The sequence below is a fragment of the Telmatherina bonti genome (assembly GCF_933228915.1).
Source record: "Telmatherina bonti genome assembly, chromosome: 1".
NCBI classification, from domain to species: Eukaryota; Metazoa; Chordata; class Actinopteri; order Atheriniformes; family Telmatherinidae; genus Telmatherina; species Telmatherina bonti.
This window is the reverse complement of record NC_136619.1, coordinates 41088285-41108380: the sequence shown is the minus strand read 5'-3', so window position 1 is coordinate 41108380 and position 20096 is coordinate 41088285. Positions and strand designations below refer to the sequence as shown.

The 20096-nt window shown below is 42.9% G+C and overlaps 1 protein-coding gene across 2 annotated transcripts in view; it reads right to left on the bottom strand.

Annotated features, from left to right (window-relative positions):
* Positions 1-288: 288 nt before the first annotated feature.
* LOC306756869 (nuclear receptor ROR-alpha A-like) overlaps positions 289-20096 on the bottom strand; it is a 38362-nt gene continuing 18554 nt past the window's right edge. The window contains exons 2-11 of one of the 2 annotated variants that reach the window (XM_079241769.1): positions 19308-19393; positions 17145-17286; positions 16468-16721; positions 16190-16391; positions 12163-12284; positions 9801-9933; positions 9578-9685; positions 5468-5578; positions 5262-5374; positions 289-5101 (exon numbers count right to left, since the gene is read on the bottom strand). In XM_079241769.1, the coding sequence (XP_079097895.1) occupies positions 4937-5101; positions 5262-5374; positions 5468-5578; positions 9578-9685; positions 9801-9933; positions 12163-12284; positions 16190-16391; positions 16468-16721; positions 17145-17286; positions 19308-19393 (1436 nt within the window). In that variant the 3' untranslated portion in view covers positions 289-4936. The remainder of the gene's footprint in view (positions 5102-5261; positions 5375-5467; positions 5579-9577; positions 9686-9800; positions 9934-12162; positions 12285-16189; positions 16392-16467; positions 16722-17144; positions 17287-19307; positions 19394-20096) is intronic. The other variant, XM_079241770.1, reaches the window with a different exon arrangement.

The window sequence follows — 20096 nt, the reverse complement described above, 5'->3', positions numbered from 1 at the left end:
TGCAGGTAATTGAAACACAACTGGTGATCTCTAACAGATGTTGTGGTGGAAGATTTACTTCTTTAGTGGAAGCTATGACATTTTTTGAGCACAGGTCTTCAAATGAATCTTCTTAATGAGGGTTAAAAGTCTCAAAATCAGCTTAGATATTATAATATTTAGTAAATTATTTGCTATAATTTTTGACAAAATCTGCATTAATTGAAGCAACAAATGAAGCCAAAACATACAAAGTCATTTCTCTCTTTCTTAACTTTAATTTTATGTTTACATTTCAAATACAGCAGCTCCATTTTGTATAAAAAGAAAAAAAAAGTCAAGTTTCAGGAGTCTAAACAAAGAAATTCCAGTTCAGGTCCAACACTCTGATGCAAATTCAGGCTGGGCCGCAGCGTCCCTGTACTGTCATATTTCTGGTGTTTTCACTTAAAGGAAAATTCTGGGTTTTTTTTTTGTTTTTTTTTTACCATTTCTTACAACAATATTGTGGAAACATTCAGGTTGGCCTGAAATGTTCTGTGTTCTGTAAACACCTAAATGAGCCGAATCAACACGTCACCATGTTGTTGACATGCAGAATTTTCCTTTAACCTTGTGAAGAAACCGAATGTGGCATAGTTAGTAAGATCAGTACCCTGCTAACCAAAGGTAAACTAGCACCAAACACACCGAAAACACAAAGATGCTTTTCTCCTTACTAAACTAAGATAACTTCATACCAACCGGAGAGAATACGTAATGATGCCCAAAGGTTTGATGCTCAGTATTCTGTACAAAATAACTTATAAGGCTACTTACAGAAAAAACACCAAGCTCATAATGTGGCATGAAAGGAGAGGAAATGTGTCGTAAGTGTAGGAATTTACGAGACAAAACATGAACTAATGACACGAGTGGAAAGATAAACCCCGAAGTTTCGCAGAAAGTAAGAATCTGCATTTAACATGCTGCATTTTATTTTTATACACAAGTGGGAAAACATTAAAAACACAACATTTACATTATTGCTTAACATTCTTTTATGGCTAACGTGCGTTGTTTTCCAGGAATACTGATTGTTTCTCTTAGAGAGGTCGTGTTGAAAATAATCTGAAGGTTTTCCTCTCCGAAATGTTTTCAGAAAAAGCTGAGTGCAGTTTGCAAACTTTTCTGTCCTGAGCTACAACTAAATGAATCATGAGTGTAAAAAAATCAGATAAAAGACAAAAGTGAAGCAAACTTTTTAGAATTTCCTCTCATGTTGATGAGTCTGAGCTGCACAATGAAACACAAACGGCCAAAAAACTATTAAAAAGTTGGTTTAAATAAGATGTAATATCTAATATACATGTCTGAGTTTTTACACAGTTGCATGTTTTTATTTATATTAAAGTGAAATAAATTGTGGTTGTGGGCAAGAAGCTGCAGATTATTTAGCTAACCATGTAAAATGTGTCTGGCAACGCAGGAAAACGAATCAAATGTTCAAAAATAAACAAACAAAAAAGCTGCGATTTGTTGCATAAAAGGAAAGGTGGGATCTATGAAGCAGCTGGAGTGAACTACCTTTTCACAAGTATTCAAGGAAACAAATAACATTTCCTGAGTAAATATACTCAGTACTAGTTAAAACCCACCAACCAAGTGGGTGTTAGCAAAGTGCTACTAGCAAACCGTTCGTTCCAGCTAACGACAGCCTGACGCAGCTTTAAAAACCATGTCAGGGCAGTTGTCCAATCAGAGTGCAGTCTCTGGGCGTCTACAAGCTGTTCAGGTCTAAAACAAGACAACCAGTCGTGTGAGATGTGCATCTGTTGTGAAAATCTGCCAGAAACCAGTCTGATGGAACCGTTAGCATCATGTAGAAGCAAGCGGCGACTCATGTCTGAAGCTAACAATTCGCTACCAGACACTTCACCCAAAGCTGCACACGTGAAGATTATCGGCTGTTTTTTACCTGATTTTCCCGCTTCCCGTCCAGGAACAGTAAACGCCTCATCATCTTAAATCTTGTAAAATTATCCTGTCAGATTATTCTGTGATCTGAGGTGTGTTAAAGGCTCCTTACATCACATTGTTTCCAACCGTTTCATATGGATGTGAGGCTTACAATAATGTTGTTTTCAGTGTTTCAACCCAAATTCAGCCTTGGTTCTGTATTTCAGCCGTTCCAAACGTGTTCTCAGCGAGCTCTACTGTGGACGGCTCTGGATGAACCGAGTTCCCACACTTTTAGATGCCACCATCCTCCTGAATGAAATGCCTGAATTCCCTCATCTGCATGTCATGCGGCTCTGCAGAGGCCTGCTAACGACACGTTTGTTGGATTCAGGTGTGTTGGGGAAGCGTGGCATCTCAAAGTTGCAGGATGGTAGACCTGGAGGACTTGGACATCCCTGCTTTAGATGTTCATGAGCGGTGCTTGTCGATGGCGTGCCATCAGAATAAATCCCCACCTCTTCGGCTGGAATCGTTTGTTCTGGTTCACTCCAAAAGAATCGACTCGTTCATGGAAGTAAAGCTGGGGTTTAAAGAGGGGGTGAGCTTTCAGGTTATTTGGACTTCTGCTTTGTTGACTTTGGTATTTTTTCTGCAAACTAACCAATAAACTGATTTAGTAGAAAAGTGGTGGAAAAATGTGGCTCCTCTGAGGACGCGACGAACGGGTTTTGTGGTTTAGGGCAGCGGTTCTGCTGCAGTGCAACATCTGCATAGCTTTTCCATGAAGCAGGTTTACTCGTTGCTTAGACACCTGGCATGTTATAGTAGATGTACTGTCAGCCAACCAGCCAGTTAAAACGCAGCTTTTTTCTGACTGTTGCTTCGGTTCGGCTGCAACAGTTTTATCAGGTTTTGAGTCCTTTTCAGGCAGAAAAAAGAGGGATGTGTGGACTTATGAGAATCCCTTTGGACCTTTCATATCAGGAAGATATTGTTTTTAAAGTTTTTTTTTTTCTACTTCTCTGAGTTTGTTGACTGGAGTGAAGATCTGCTGCGCACTCGCTTCACAGGAAGAAACGCATCCAACAAGCGATGAAGAGTTTGTACTTCATCGTTAGAACCACTAGGTGGTGCTACAGACTGGCTGCTGGGTCTGGTGCTGGTCTGCGAGTGCTACAGAAACAGGAGGAGGAGGAAGATCTGGGGTGAAATTAAGAAGAGTGATCAGGATTCATTAGAAGGAACTTAGTGGTTAAATGGACAGTTTTAGTTCATCGTTTTGCTCCAACCTGCTAAATTATGCACAAAAAGTTTCTCAGGAATCTTTCTTCTCATTTACTGATTTAAAGACTAAGATTTAAATTATTCTGATGATTTGATATTTAAGCTGAATATTTTATTATTATGGGTTCTGTTTGTGTAAAACAAACAAAATAATGTGGAATTAGAGTCTAAATGTTCTGCATCTTAGAAGAGAAACTTTCACACTTTTAAACAGAATAAAGTAACTGGAACTGATGTTTCAGGACATCTTTGATGAGAGGAGGGAGAAAAACCTGGAAGTGGGGGCGTAAAGTGTTTTAAACGAAAGCTCCGATTTGCTCCGACGTTCATGGAGAAAAGTTACAGGAAACGTCTGTCTCTATGAGGGGAACTGATCCCGTCACTGCATATTGTCTTACATATTCATTTATTTCACTAACTACTTACAAAGTTAACCATTTAATATCTCAAGTGGCCTGAGATGTCTGCCTTTGTTGACATTTGAAGAGATAACGTTTATTCCTGGCTGTACGACCTGGAGGTGTAGATATGAGGATCCCTCCCAAAGCATTCAGGTCGATGTTAAGTTGCATGATGTCGCCTTTTCATTGTAGTTACGTCATTTCTGAGCAGAAGTCTGAACAACACACGCAGAACTCTAAGGGTTAATGTAAGAACTTGACTTTCCAGCAAATTCAGGCGCAACAAAGTCTTTTTACATGACAAGAAAAGCAAAACAGACCATGTAAAATCCATATTAATGCAGTTCTGTGTGTGAAAAATGATTGCAAACGGTGATACTGAGCTCTAGTCTGCACAGCTTTTACCTTCCTGCCTACAGACGTCCAACCCTCCGGTTCTTCGCTCCTCTCTGATGAGTCTACAGATCAGCTGAACAATATTTTATTTATATCTGCGAACATTCGCAGCTCCACAGCGCACATGTAGGAAGAGCCTGTAAAATATCTGCCAGGAATTAAACTTCAACGTAAGTTTGTTTGTTACAGTCAGCAGCTCTGATTCTGATGCTTGTCATCAATAAGCATCGGAATCAGTGATCTGATTGATCTGATCAGTTCTAAACATTAAATTTAAAACAGATTCATTAACAAAAACTTCAATATTTCCATTTATGTAGCGATTAGAGCAGATGCAGTGCGACTCCTTCTGCGGGAACTCGGTCGTTTTGTTTTGATTTGCAATCTGAAATGTTATTCTTCAAGTAAAAACATCCCAAGAACAAAAAGTGTTTCTGTTCACTTGGCAGGAATCTGAACTCCGGCTATGAATGAGTGGACGTGAATGCAGCAAAGCCTCGTGGGAACGTTAAAATGTCACCTACAGAGTCTGACCTCCAGATGAAATCCCACCAGGGGGCGCCGTCTCCACAGCTGGCAGGGAGAGACGGCGGAAGGAGGCAGTTCCAGGTTCGCCCGGCTGTTCCTGTCTGGCTGCAAAATCAGCAGAAGTGAAGGAAAAAGTCTTCTGACGGAAACCGAGCAGGTTCCTCTCTAATGTCAGGCGGAATCTGGTCCAGGTTTGGGATTCCTGGATGAGTGGAGAGAGACCGGACTCTTCACTGCATCCACAGGAGGAGGAGGTCAGGTAAAGTCTCTTCTTCTTCTGCTGCTGTGCTCAGAAGTGCAACCACACGGCGGCCGCCTCTGGCTGCACGAGTCACCGTCCGGTTTTCTGGGCCCGTGGAAACTGGACTTGGTCCTTCTGGATGCTCCGTGGAGCACGTGGTCTCCGTTTAGTCGCTGGTCTGCAGGCTCAGCTCCAGGTCGGCAGCAAAGAGCTCTTTGTAGAGAGGAGGGAAGTGTGTTCGAATGACGTCGGGGTAAACAGCTCTGAACGCAGACAGCTTCTCCGTGTGCCGCGTGCACAGCGAACGCAACACCGACACTTTACACCTGAGCTGGGGAGGGAAGACAAATCTGTTTCACCACAACAAGTTGATTTAAGCATAAACTTTAGTTTCAGGACAGCTGAAATGCACGGTTTGCCCAGCAGGGGGCAGTCTGCACTCAGTTCCACATCCGCTCTGCTTCATAAGACAGGACTTCTTCATGCACTACCTTTTCCAGAACTCCATCTTCTCTCTGATTCTTCTGCAAAATGTGTTGCAGAGCGGATTCAGTCTTCTGCTGAAGCTTCTCCACCTGCAGCTTCTCCTGCAGCCACGACCGATCTGCACACACACACACACACACACACACACACGATTATTGCGCATGGGAAGCCTCAGACGAGCTGGGATGAGGGACCAGGTGAGAAGACGTACCTGCTGAGAGCAGAACAAACGCTGAGAAGAGCGCCAGCTCTTCCTCGGACAGCTGCAGGGAACACATGCTCTCCGCGAACTCAAACACGGACGTGATCAAGTCGTCGCAGCCTGAAACGTCAAGTCACAACAGTCACACACAAGTTTGCTTCTTCACACATCTGAGGCTCATGTTTTGTGTTTGCTGTGAAGAGGAAAGCGAAGCAGAAATACTTTACTAAAGTAGAAAGTTTCCGTTTTAATACTTTACTGGATAAAATATTCTTTTTACTTCTGCTTATGTTTTCTGACAATCTTCTGTACTTTCTGTTCATCACGTTTAACAGAAATATCAGGTTCCCGCGGAAAATAGGCTGAACCGCTGGAAAACGGACCAAATTATGCTCAAGGGACAGAGGAGATGCATGTCCGTCTGTCTGTCTGCCCATCTACATATCACTCTGTCCGTCTATATGTCTGTCTCTTTGTCCGTCTACACATCCGTCTGCCTGTCCGTCTTCTGCATTCAGCATAAACAGCTTTTAAGTCCATCCACTCAACAGACAGAGGAAAAAGAAATTCTCTCCAGACAAACTGCGCCTGATGGAGTGAACTTGATTGTGGTTGGATGAGATGAACAAACATGTACCATTCTGACACCTGATTGGTTTGTAGGTGATCCATCGTCCCAGTCTAGCATGGGCTTAGCAGACATATGCAGCTGTCTCATGAGAACTACAAGACAGTTTCTGAGAGATTTTCCATCACTTTATGGTATAAACTTAGCTCCAAGTTTATACCATAAAACCATGGTGAACATATCTGACACGTGTTTTGTCCCCTGATGGATGCCAGGAAGCTACAGTCAGACTGACCAATCACATGGTGCTAAATGGTAAAAATAGAAAACAATGTTACTTTACTCCCTAGTTTTTCCTCTTGTCAGGCTTTAAAGGGTTAATTACATCAGTTTAATTAGTTTAGTAAAACTAAAGAGACCACCTGCTGCCTTTGGAGGACCCCGTCAGGGTCCAGGGTCCACATGTTGGAAACCACTGAGTTAGAATTTTCTCACAAATCCTCTAAATGTAAAAACGTTTCCTCAGTTTTTCATCCTTTGAACCCTCTAAATGTATAGAATAAAATCTTTTTATTTAATCAGAATAATTTTTTTTTATATTTCTTTTTCCATTTATCTATTTATTTTTGCTATTTAAAATCAACTTTGCTGTGTTCAGTTTTTGTATTAAAGGTGTGATATGAATATGTTGTGATTTTACAGAGAATCTGTCGTGTTTCAGATCTGACACATCTCAAGCTTTCAGTTCCACAACGACTGAAATGAAATGAAGCACATCTCCAGCTGAAAAGCAGTGCAGGAGAGTAGGACGTGTTATTTTCAGACGCTGCCTCCCTCTGTGACAAACCGACAGAGATAAGCTGCATTTCCATAACAGAAAAAGAGCTCAGATGTCTTCTGAAGGCTGGGAAAACGGCGACAGCAAACATGGACGGGACTCTGCTTCCATCTGTTAACTCTAACATTCACAGTTTGTTTGCTGTGATAAACGGCAGAACAGGACGAAGCTGGAGGGACCGAACGAATGTGGAGAGGCAGTAATTTCTCTGTTTGGGGAATGTTTTACCCATTTTGTCAGAAGCTACACTGAAGTTTAAACTGTTTTACATCATTTATTCAATTTAGTTAACTTCAGAAAGTTTCCCAACTTCAGGCTCAAATATGGTGCAAAAGACATGCAGACGGACATGCAGACAGACTGGCAGATGGACATGCAGACGGACATGCAGACAGACATTCAGACGGACACGCAGACAGACTGGCAGACGGACATGCAGACAGACATGCAGACGGACACGCAGACAGACATGCAGACGGACATGCAGACGGACATGCAGACAGACATGCAGACAGACATGCAGACGGACACGCAGACAGACTGGCAGACGGACATGCAGACAGACATGCAGACGGACATGCAGACGGACATGCAGACAGACATGCAGACGGACACGCAGACAGACTGGCAGACGGACATGCAGACAGACATGCAGACGGACACGCAGACAGACTGGCAGACGGACATGCAGACAGACATGCAGACAGACATTCAGACGGACACGCAGACAGACTGGCAGACGGACATGCAGACAGACATGCAGACAGACATGCAGACAGACATGCAGACGGACATGCAGACAGACACGCAGACAGACATGCAGACAGACACGCAGACAGACATGCAGACGGACATGCAGACGGACATGCAGACGGACACGCAGACAGACATGCAGACGGACATGCAGACGGACATGCAGACAGACATGCAGACAGACATGCAGACGGACACGCAGACAGACTGGCAGACGGACATGCAGACAGACATGCAGACGGACATGCAGACGGACATGCAGACAGACATGCAGACGGACACGCAGACAGACTGGCAGACGGACATGCAGACAGACATGCAGACGGACACGCAGACAGACTGGCAGACGGACATGCAGACAGACATGCAGACAGACATTCAGACGGACATGCAGACAGACATGCAGACAGACATGCAGACAGACATGCAGACGGACATGCAGACAGACACGCAGACAGACATGCAGACAGACACGCAGACAGACATGCAGACAGACATGCAGACGGACATGCAGACGGGCGTGCAGATGCACATGCAGACAGACGTGCAGACGGACATGCAGACAGACACGCAGACGGATGTGCAGACAGACATGCAGACGGATGTGCAGACAGACGTGCAGACGGACATGCAGACAGACGTGCAGACGGACATGCAGACAGACACGCAGACGGATGTGCAGACAGACATGCAGACGGATGTGCAGACGGACGTGCAGGCGGACATGCAGACGGACATGCAGACAGACGTGCAGGCGGACATACAGACGGACATGCAGACAGACGTGCAGACGGACATGCAGACAGACGTGCAGACGGACATGCAGAAAGACACGCAGACAGACATGCAGACGGATGTGCAGACAAACATGCAGACGGACATGCAGACAGACGTGCAGACAGACGTGCAGACGGACATGCAGACGGACATGCAGACGGACATGCAGACAGACGTGCAGACAAACATGCAGACGGACGTGCAGACAGACGTGCAGACGGACATGCAGACAGACGTGCAGACGGACATGCAGAAAGACACGCAGACAGACACGCAGACGAACATGCAGACGAACATGCAGACGGACATGCAGACAGACGTGCAGACGGACATGCAGACAGACGTGCAGACGGACATGCAGAAAGACACGAAGACAGACATGCAGACGGATGTGCAGACAGACATGCAGACGGATGTGCAGACAAACATGCAGACGGACATGCAGACAGACGTGCAGACAGACATGCAGACAGACGTGCAGACGGACATGCAGACGGACATGCAGACAGACGTGCAGACAAACATGCAGACGGACGTGCAGACGGACATGCAGACGGACGTGCAGACGGACATGCAGACGGACGTGCAGACAGACGTGCAGACGGACATGCAGACAGACGTGCAGACGGACATGCAGAAAGACACGCAGACAGACATGCAGACGAACATGCAGACGAACATGCTCTCCTTGCGACAACGAGGTAACGACATGTAGTGAAGACGAACTTTGTGATTTTGAGAAAACAGCATAAAAACATTAATTCCAGGTATTCCTGATACATACTCCCTCCTCTGACATCCCAGTTCTTACTGCTGGACAGAAACCATTAATCATCACGGCAAGCGTTTCAGAAGCAAGGAATTATGGGACAGAAATGTCTCCTTCAGTTCCTCTGCTGATGCTGATCCTAAAGGCAGCATTCAAGCTTTTTTCCTTTGTATTTAGAGAATGAAAGTGTCCCGTCGGTGCCCTGAGCTGGATGGACGGGCAGTAGTTACGGGCATCACAAGCCATTGTCTCTTTAGAGTTTACGTTTTTTGTTTTTTTTTTATTTAGTAAACTTTCATCTAAAGATATAGATAGATAGAATAGATAGAAGTAAAGATATTAAAAGTAGATTCATGTTAAAAAATAACTCCAGGAAAAGTCTGATAGAATAAATATTTGTATAATTTTTCTCACCCAAAGCTTTGAAGACATCAGGACCTGCAAACTTCCCATCAAAGTAGACGGTGTTGTTCTGCGAGTCAAACACACGACACATTCGTACGAAGATGACTTCTAGTGAACCTGGCAGAGAAAAGTAATGTTCATATATTACCTATTGTCCAAATTTAGCAGAAAATCTCACTTTGATTCGATTCTGCAGTGACTGTTTAGTGAGGGCCTTGCTGACCGCGCTTACCTGCTTTCAGCAGCACAATCTGGTCGTTCTGGCAGAGATCCATGAAGCCGTCGATGCGCTTTGCAAACTCCACCACGTACTGAATGGCTTCTGTGATCTTGACAGCACAAAGCTGCCACATCACCTCCTGTGGCTGCACAGACCAGAGCAGGAGGAGATTTCAGAGTGACCAGGAAATGTGACAAAACAGGACTAAAATGCAAAGAAACTCAACAACACACTCAACATAGAAGCCGAGCTTGACAGGTTGGTTGTGTTTAATGATAGTAATGAAATTATGGGCAGTTTTACCTTCAGTGAATAAACATATCGCTCTAACAAATGCAACAACAATAACAAGGTAATATTTATGTAGCATACTTCCTAAGAAAGTAAGAAGCAAAACAAGGCACACAGATTAACAGTAACAGAACATATAATATATTCATCAGGCAATATCAAGGCCTTCCCATAAAACACTCAGAACAGAGATGTTGTGTGTCTGAGTGCAGCATGGAAAAAGCCTGATCTCTGGTCTGGGGGCAGTTACTAAGGTACTATTTGTGGATCTCAGTGGTCAGGTCAGTAAGTTTGAGATTATTCAAGGCTCTGAAGGTGAGCAGAAAAAAAGAGAAATGAAAGAAAATCTAACAGGAAGGTGAAGGGAAACAATCACAGGGTGATGTGATCAGACTTTTCAATGAGCCTGCAGCATTTTGCATCAATTGCATTCTGACTGAGACTAGAAACAAATTAATTTCAGAAGTTTTGGTCCATCTAACATTTAATGTCAGAAAGGTTGTGAGACTTGCAGGGTTGCTGGGATCTGTGGGTTAAACTGGCATTTATAACTGCACATCATCAGCATAGAAAGGCTTTTTCACATCATGTTCAGTTCTTTTTTTTTTTGCCATTTGCAAGATATAAAAACACATTGGCAGGCAGTAGTAAAAGCACATCAGACAGAACATACAACACATGTAGCAACATCCTAAAATACTATAAAATAAAATAAAATAAATAAAAGCAGCAGTAGCAACAGTTAACTAAAATAATGATGAGGTCATGTCTGAGGCATTTTCAAAGTGAATTGTTTAAAGTTATAATCGCTTGTGAAAAGAAAACTTTGTGTGACGAGATGGTCACACGGTCCTGGAGAAGTGACCATGGGGTAGCATGTAAATAGAGAACAGAAGGAGACGGGAAACTGAGCCTTGCGGTACACCACAACTGTGTCGACCCAGTGAACAAAAAGCGTCATGTCAGCTTGTTTTGCTTATGTCTCTCAGAGAACAGAACTGTTAATGCTAAACTAAGACTAATGGAGAACGTATGAAAGGCAACACTTACATCGAGAAGAATCAATACAAAGCATTAAACTTGGTGGAGTTTAGAGTTGAAGCTAGGCCTGTCGCAATAAGCAATAAGTCAAGTAATCGTGCGATAAGAAAACATGCGCCAGATGCAATAATTTTCATTTGTCTTTTTCCCTCTCGAGTTTCACATTTTTTTTAAGACAATATTTACTAAATACAGCAAAACAAGCTTCCATCTGTACTTAAAACACAACCATCAACTGCAAAAAAGACCTTAACAAACAGGCTAGCTCCATCTTCATGACAGTCCATGATCACTGTGGCGTATAACCGACAGATTAAACACAAACAAGACAGTGCAACATGATGTACACTTAGGTTAGTAAAGTGATGCTGCTTTTTAATATTATTAAAAAAGCGACATTGTGAAAAATGTTGCAAACATTTCACAGCCAGTATGACCTGTCTGGATGAACAACTTTTCAATGACATGAAAATGACATACTGAAGGCGATCAAAGACATTCAATTTTACCATTCTACTATTGGTCCAGTCTAAACATGTCCCCTGATATTGACCATAGATGATGTAACTGTGTTACATGGTGTTTAGAGACCATATTTTCCACATAAGCCCATTGCCAAAACCCCAGGAGAAATCCTGATCTGTTTCAGCAGACCAGGGACTGGATGAGCATAAACCTGCACATCGAACTAAAAGTTCTTTAGAAATTAAAGTATGTTTATCTTTAAAAGGGTGCACTTGCATTACTTTGGCATTACTGCTATTTAAGTTGAAAATGGTCTCAAAATGACATAACAATCGCTTAGCGCAATATTATCGTCTATCGCAATCATTTCTATCATCTATCGCATGGCAACATTTTTTACAGTGACAGGCCTAGTTGAAGCAGCTTTCTGCACACATTCAGCTGATAGCAGACCCTGTTTAATGACAATCCTAATCAAAGCGGACTGATTACATCTCATCTGGTCAGGAACTGGCCTGATGCTCAGGGATCACACAGAAAGAATGATCGCTGGACCGTGTGGACAGACTAAACCCACCTTGCTCTGGTATGTCTCTACCTCATCCTGCAGGAAGCTCTGCCAGCTCATCTGCTGCAGCTCCTCCCTCAGGTACTGACACGTCTCCAGGTGGGATTTGGAGACAATCTGGGCCAAGTGATCTGAAACAAAACAAATACAGTTCAGAGCCACACAGCAAGGTGAGACTCACATTCCCTAACAGACAAGAAATTCCCCTCAAAACAAATTAGAACTTCAGGTGTTCATTAAAGCAGCTTCACAGCAGGTGTGTGAAGTTTATTTTGGGGTTCCAAGCTAATAAATGAGACGCATAACACCTGCATTGTGGCTAACCAGGCTGCAGCAACATGCAATCCAATGCGATCTGGAACCAAAGGCTGACCCAAATGCTTGATAGAAATCGCAACAAACATGTTAATAAAAGATAATTTTATGTTAATTCCACTAAAAAAAATACAGAGATCTTATATTTTCTGCAGATATTAGGTTTGTCTTTGAGCTCCAGTTGGAGAGAGAAAGTAACTTTGCTGCTTCCCTGAACACTAAGCGATTGTCTGAAGGTCTTTATCGAGCAGTGCTGCAGAGCTTTGCACTAAACTGATTCCATACAGTAGCTAAGTCCTCAGATAATGTCCCCAGGACCTTCCTGAACATCCTGAAGCATTTACCATCACAGCTAAACCTTTTTCCTTTAAGTTGTTGCGATCCAGAACACTTCCAGGTGGAAAACCTCAGCAGCAGTTTCTTTTTTAACGCAAAGCAGTGATGGCTTTCCGCAGAAACAGCCTTTACTGACAGAATGAGTCATTTCAGCTTAAAATCATTTAAAGTGATCAAGTAACTTTTCTCACATTTTCCCCCATGCTGATCATATGACACCAGAATGATGTTGGCTGGTTATTCTACGGCATGAAGGGACGATAAAAACTGGGATTCCATGAAAAAGTCAGACATTCTTTTGAAAGTTTCTTTCAGTGTTTTTAAACATCCAGAATGAAACAGCTGGTTTATTTAATATCAGTAACATCCATGAGCCTCATTTATGCTCTCTTCATGTATGTATGAATAAGTACGCCTGTGTTAAATGTCAAACATCTCTGCACATGTACCAGGTCAGCTAATGCTATGATCTTTAGAGGAAGTCTTTTAATTTTCTTCCCAAAGACTGACGGAAACAAAAGAAAGGAAGAACTACAATGTGGTGGCAGATTTCCCACTCCAGTTCGTCTCCAACAGGAAAATTATACAAAAAGAGAGGGACATGGGGAATAAAGGAATTTATAGGGGGTCCAAAGAAGAAGAAATCGGGAATGGAGGCTTATATCTTAAAGTGAACTGCAGTAATTTGAAAGACCCCTTCAGGTATATTAATTTTATCCAGATTTTTTTGGAACTATAAATCAAGGTTCAACCATTCCTGATTGCACCAACATACTACTGTGTGTCCTTTGTGTTGACATGGTTTTTGGGCGAAACATCCACTAGAGGGCAGTGAAGAGTTCAGAATTCACTTCTGAGTTCTGACGTCAGTTTCAGACACCAGCAAACATGTTGAAGGTTGAGGAGATCATGACAACGGACATACTGAGAAAACCCATAAAATACAAATACAATGGTGGCGTTTTCTTCTTCTTTGTTCCTTTTGCTGGTCACACTGTTACACTGTGCAACGCTGCCTCTGGTGGTAATGCTCTGTTTGCATCAACAAGCTCTGAAATTGGGAAAATATACACAAAAAGATATAGAAAATGGACAGAAGGCTTCATGCATATTTAACATGGAGGATAAATGAGGCTTTAGTCAAGCTGATACTACAGCGCCCTCTGCAGGAATACAGGACAAACTACTATTGTATTTGTAGCACACAGGTGTCAAACCCCAGTCCTCAAGGGCCGGTATCCTACTGGTTTTGTTGTCTCCATGCTCCAACACACTTGATCTAAATTCATAAACAGGTTGGCAAGAAGCTGCTGGATCCATTTGATTTGAATCAGCTGTGTCGGTAGAGGGAACAACAAAAACCTGCCGTATACCGACCCTCCTGGACTGGAGTAAAACCCCCTGATGTAGCAGGAGCTTCAAAGCAAGGCTACTCAGTTTGTCCCACAGGGGCCGCAGTCCGGCACACTTTCTATGTTACCCTGCCCCAACGTATCTGATTCAAATGACTGAGTTGGGGCACATTGAAATCCTGCAGGTCTGCAGCTCTCATAGGACCAATTTGAGCAGCTTTAAACCAGAGTGGGGAACACATTGTGATGTTACGTATCAGACAGTCACATCATGCTGTAAGCCTCCAGGATGATGCAGCTGACAGCCTGAAACTTTTTCACACAAAGCAGCATTTTCTTCATGCAGTAAAGCTGCTGAAAAAAGGCCAAAAACACTAATAACACTGGAAAAAAGCAACTTTGATGAGCCTAAATGTTTTAAACTTATTCCTGAAATTTGGACAGACTTTACACTGGATGTGTAAAATAGATGTTTGTGAACAAACTCAGATAAGAAACAAGATAAACGTGAAATCAGACAGGAGAGCAAACAACACTGTACAAGGTTGAAACATCAGGCAGATAATGAAGCTTCTGGTTGGAAGGAGTTGTGGTTGTGGGGGTTATCATACAGTAAAAATCTCCAGGGACAATATAAAGATGATTTCCCCCAACGAGTGCCCTGCCACATCCCAATTGGTCCTAATTAACAGAAAGCTAATTACCACACACAGATTTTAATGAGCTCGGAAGATGAGTTTTCAGCCTCCTGCTATTTTAAACCACCTTTCTGTGTCTGTTTGCTCCTCAGGTCGCTGCGTCTTTCTCTTTTGTTACTCCGGCTTTCATTTGTGGTTTCTTTCTCCATTTCCCCCAGTTTTCTCCTTCTGCTTTGCCTCTTTCAAGATATTTCCTCATCTTCTGCTTCGTTTGCTTTTCCCTGCGGCTCTCCACAACCTTCCACGCATGGTGGATCATTTTTCTCCTCATTCTAGATCAGAGCATCTGATACAGCCAGAGATCATGGCAGGATTTAAACCTCAACCTGGATTCAGTCCTAAAGCAGTCCTTCAGGGATCCCAAACCAGTTACAACCTTCAATCCTGCAGCATTTCACACCTTTTTGTGTCAACTTCTCTGCTTCATGTTTTAAAATCATCATCTCTGCTATATTCAGAAGCATCGGTTCATCTGCAACGGAACTCAAAGTTCTGGATGGACTTTGATAATATTTCCAGGAAATCTCTGAAGTGGAATAAGGAACATGCGGTGGGACTATGGGGGTGATCTGGAGCATCTGTGTGATGCCAAATGCCATGTTTCTATGCTTATGACAACTTAGAGTTTTTTCAGGCTGATTTTAATACAGTTTGGTCTCACCTACATGTCCTGAAACTGGTTGTCAATACAGAATAAACCAGATTTATAGTGTTTTCTTGTTAATGGGAACTGACAAAAATAATTCAGATGATAATAACCATGCAAGGCAAGTCAACACAGTTACAAGTACCAAGGTTTTCTTACTGATTGTGATCTTAAGCTAATATCAATAACATTTGCAAAGGAATGGACACAACATGGTGACCAGGTAAAACCCAACATACAGGACACCACCAACAGCGGTAGTAGCATGTATCACGATGTCGGATCACTTGACACAGAGAAATGTGATTGGTCATGATGTTGGAGGGATTTTGGACTTTTCAAGCAGTACATGACAGATAAAGCATGAAGGATGAAGAGTCGGGAGCCCTTTGGTCCCTTTAGTACCAACATGACATGGTTTAACCTCCACAGCCGGCCTGCGTAGTGCTGCTGTCACTTAGATATTTACGTGATCATTTTTATCTTCTTAGAGAAGATTATCAGTGCAAAAAAGCATTTTCCTTCTTCTGTAGATGTTTTACAAAGCAATATTTAAATATTGTTGATTGGATTTGGTGAATAGGAAAGATGACATAAAGGGATGCATGTTGACAAGACGGAGATGGGATTCATCTGAACGCTGTTTTCTACATGTTAACACACAATCACTAAAACATTCATCTGCTCACCTAGTTCAGTGGTGGACATGATTGGAGAGGAGTCTCCGTTACTGAAGGAGCAGTAGGAGAAAAAGCCGTTACTGTGTCCGTAGTCACACAGCGGCTCCGGTTTGATCCCGTTAATATCGAGCCCTGACTGGTCCGGAGATGGCTGGATGTCCAGGTAGAACCCCCCACCTCCTCCGTCCCCTCCTTCTCCAGAGTCCGCCTGCTAACAAGTGAGACAGTTACATAAAATCTCAGATAATTTCATCAGTTTTTCTTTCCAGACGGTATGAACTGGACACCTTAGATGACAGAGAAGCCTCCTCAGGTGAGTTCTGCTCCATGTAGCGTTCCACCTCGTCTGGGAGCTCTGTGAGGCCCGTGGAGGACAGGGTGTAGCTGGGAGACAGCGACTCGGCCTCACCCGGACTCGGGCTGCCGAGGCTGGGGCAGGGCTGGAGCGGAGGACCCTGCTGCTGCTGCTGGAGGCGGTGTTTCTGAACCTCGGCGTATAAACTGTCCCGCTGTTTCTTAGACATGCGACCAAACTTCACAGCTGGCAGAAAATGATGAAGAGAATATCAGATTTTCACTTGGTCTGCCGTTCACGGTCCCATAATTTATCTGTCCCAGTCTGCTCTGTGACCCATCCCACCGAGTCGAGTCTTTACTTTTATCACTTTAAAAACTCTAAAATGATTAAAAATGATCCTTCGAACCACAGTTTTGGCCTGAGACTGCTTTACATGCCAAATACAGTCCAAGACGTCATCTAGAAACACTCATCTCATGGACTCTTTCAGCGGTCTCACTCTGCTGTAGTACAACAGGAATATGCAGGGAACCCGACCAGAGACTGTTCTGCAGTTCTACACAGCTGTTATTTTGTGCATTTGCTTGAAAAGCTGCAGATAAAGATCCTGCAAACTGCTGACTGCCAGATGCTCCGGCATCTGTGTATGGAGTGTGTGTGTCTCACCGTCTCGGGACATGCCTACAGCCAGACATTTCTGCAGACGACAGTGTTGGCAGCGATTTCGGCTCGTTCGGTCAATGGGACAGTTTTTCTGACGGGGACAGGAGTAGCTGGCGTTACTCTGCTGACTCCGCCTGAAGAAACCCTGAGACAGGATGACAAGGACATCACTGAGGAATGTTCTTGATGCGAGTTGAGCTTTTTCTGAGCCTGGTCCTGGTAATAACAACATTATAAATATAGGCTTTATTCATCCCAATTCAGGTTTTCTTCTTTCAGAGACAATACAAAAAAATGGATCAAGGAGACAAAAGAAATCAGGAAGGGACCGGGGACCGTCGGCTGGGATGAGGCAGCCTTCATAAGGTTGGACATGCTTAGGAATAACTGTTGTAAGAAGACGCTTCCGAGGAAGACATGCAAGTGCAGTTCAACGTGCAGTTGATAGAAACATGTCGAGGTAAATACTAAATCTTTGACGAAGAAACCATTGATATACAGAAGTCAAACCAAACTTTGCTGCACAGAGAAGGACTAACTGAACTGTGCTCAATGCAGAAGGAAAACAGGATTTCTGAAAGGTGCACTGACCTGCCTACCCAACAGTAACTGCTGTGTGTTTAGTTGCTTGAATCCTTGCAATGTCACATCCATCTCATTATTCTGAGTGTAGACCAGAGTCTACAATGAGTAGTCAGGTCCTGATTGTTGGAAAATGCAACATGTTTGTGGTGATATCTGCTGTTCCAGCTGCTTGAACCCTGAAGCTGGTTGAGGTTTCTTCAGGGTTCCTTATGAATTATATGCTGAATCCGTCGTCAGTCTGTTTTTACATCACTTTAATTCAGCTGGTTAGCTTATGTTAGCTATAAAGCAGCAGAAGCAGCACAACTAGACTAATTCAGGCGAATTCAGCATCTATTTTGCACCCTGTTTCTTCTCTGAGCTCTCCCCACACGGTAAAAGTCAGTCTGATGTTTGCTCTGTCCCTTTCTCTCTTTCTTTCCTTCACTTCCTTTGCAGATGTCTTCTTGTCTTTCTTTAAAGAATCTGCAACGGTGTGTGTTCAAAACAGTCAGTGTCTTGACACACACTTGCTTACATGAGTGTTTCCATAAAGCCAAAAGTGGCTTTTATGAGAGAAATAAAGTTGTCTAGTGCAGTTTCTCTGCCTGGGGATGCTCCACGGGCTCAGTTGTCAAATTCCTGTCCTTGAAAGTTGCTGTCCAGCAGGACTTTGTTGTTTCTCTGCTCCAACACACTGATTCCAAACAACAAAAACCTGCAGGATAGTTGCCCCTGAGGACCAGAGTTTGACACCCCTGCTCTTGGGCCACAGCGGCTCCAGGAACATGCATTACAAATAAGTTTGCTATAAAAATAACCAGAGGTACATAGTTTTTAGGTTGGAAACGTATGTAATGTTGCTTCATAGCTCGTGGAGCCGAAGAAGCTGTAGCTGCTTTGTTGTTTTAAATCATTAAGAGTTGATTTTACTACAAGAAAGAAGACAACAACATGTGAGTTGAGCTAATTTTAGCTGTTTTATTCATCAGGATGTACCTGCAGTCTTTATAATGAAGACAACATAGAATGGCTTCATTTGAAGAATCAGCCAGTTATGGTTTGTTTACAACAAACAAACAATGCAATAAAAGCCTAAAATGTGAACTTATACAGAGGCAGAAAAAAAACACAGGATTTGTCTTGAAGGGTCCTAAATACAACTGCTATTACCGATCCAGACCATGTTTTTGCACACCAAGCAGAGTTGCACCTCCATTCTTTTCTCTCTGAAAAGATTTTAGATTCCTGAGTTTCCACTTTTTCACACTTTTTCATCTGCTTGGCCATTGCAGAAGCAGCAGATAGTTCCAGGTATAATGGAACTGTATTTTTCCAGCTCAAATCTTACATTTTTCTTAGATAACGTAAAAAGATCTGCTGTGTGAGCTTGTGCCCAAACTGTGAAAAGTGAAGGCAAGGGCTTGGTGGAATCTTTACTTATCTAGGTTTTACACCAAAATCACAGCATAATCGCTGCAATTATCACTGTAAAAATCAAGTAATAATATTACTCAGAATTAAAGTCCAAAACAATAAAAAAGAAAACAACCAGTGGCTGAGATGATAGATGCAACGTCTAAAGAAGTGGGCGAGGCTTACCTTGCAGCCCTCACAGGTGATCACGCCATAGTGGATTCCTGATGATTTATCTCCACAGATCTTACACGGGATGATTTCAATCTGAGCTGCAAAGAGAAAATTTTAAAAAGTCACGACTTTTTCAATGTTTCCATGACAACACATCTGCAAATGAAGGTATTCGTCAAGGCGTATGATGTGTGATGTGACTGCAGTTAGCCTCGTGGTTGGTGTGCAAACTGACTGAAATATTGCAGAAACCTCCATAAATCACATCACAAAACCATTAATCACTTAAAGTAAAATCTAATTATTTCTATCTCATTGACTTCCTAATGTTTCTTGTAAATGTTGTTAGATAAAGGGTCAAAAGTGCCATGAACTAGATGTAAAACATGGACAAGCCGTAGCAGTCGCTGTGCAAAGCAGTTTAACTTTGAGATCATGTGTCAGGCAGCTCAGGCTCAACCTGGAAACACACTGACTGTGTGTATTTATACCCCCAGTATTTTGCAACAGTGACAGCTCAGCTCTGAGCTGCTATATTTAGCTGAGGGAAATTATGCAAGGGTTCAGAGACATTAACACAACAGACCTGCACAGACGCATGTGTAGAGAAGCTGATCGTCGGCTAAAAAAAGAAAACTCCTTTGATTTCTGGTGACTAATTTTGTTCCAAGATCAGAAATATAAAAACAGATGAACCGAGCAAGCTCAGAACGGAATGTGTGGAACAAACTTTGGAGATCAACATGCAGCCATACATGCACAAACTGAAAAGACAAATATAAAAAGAAAAACTCTTCATTC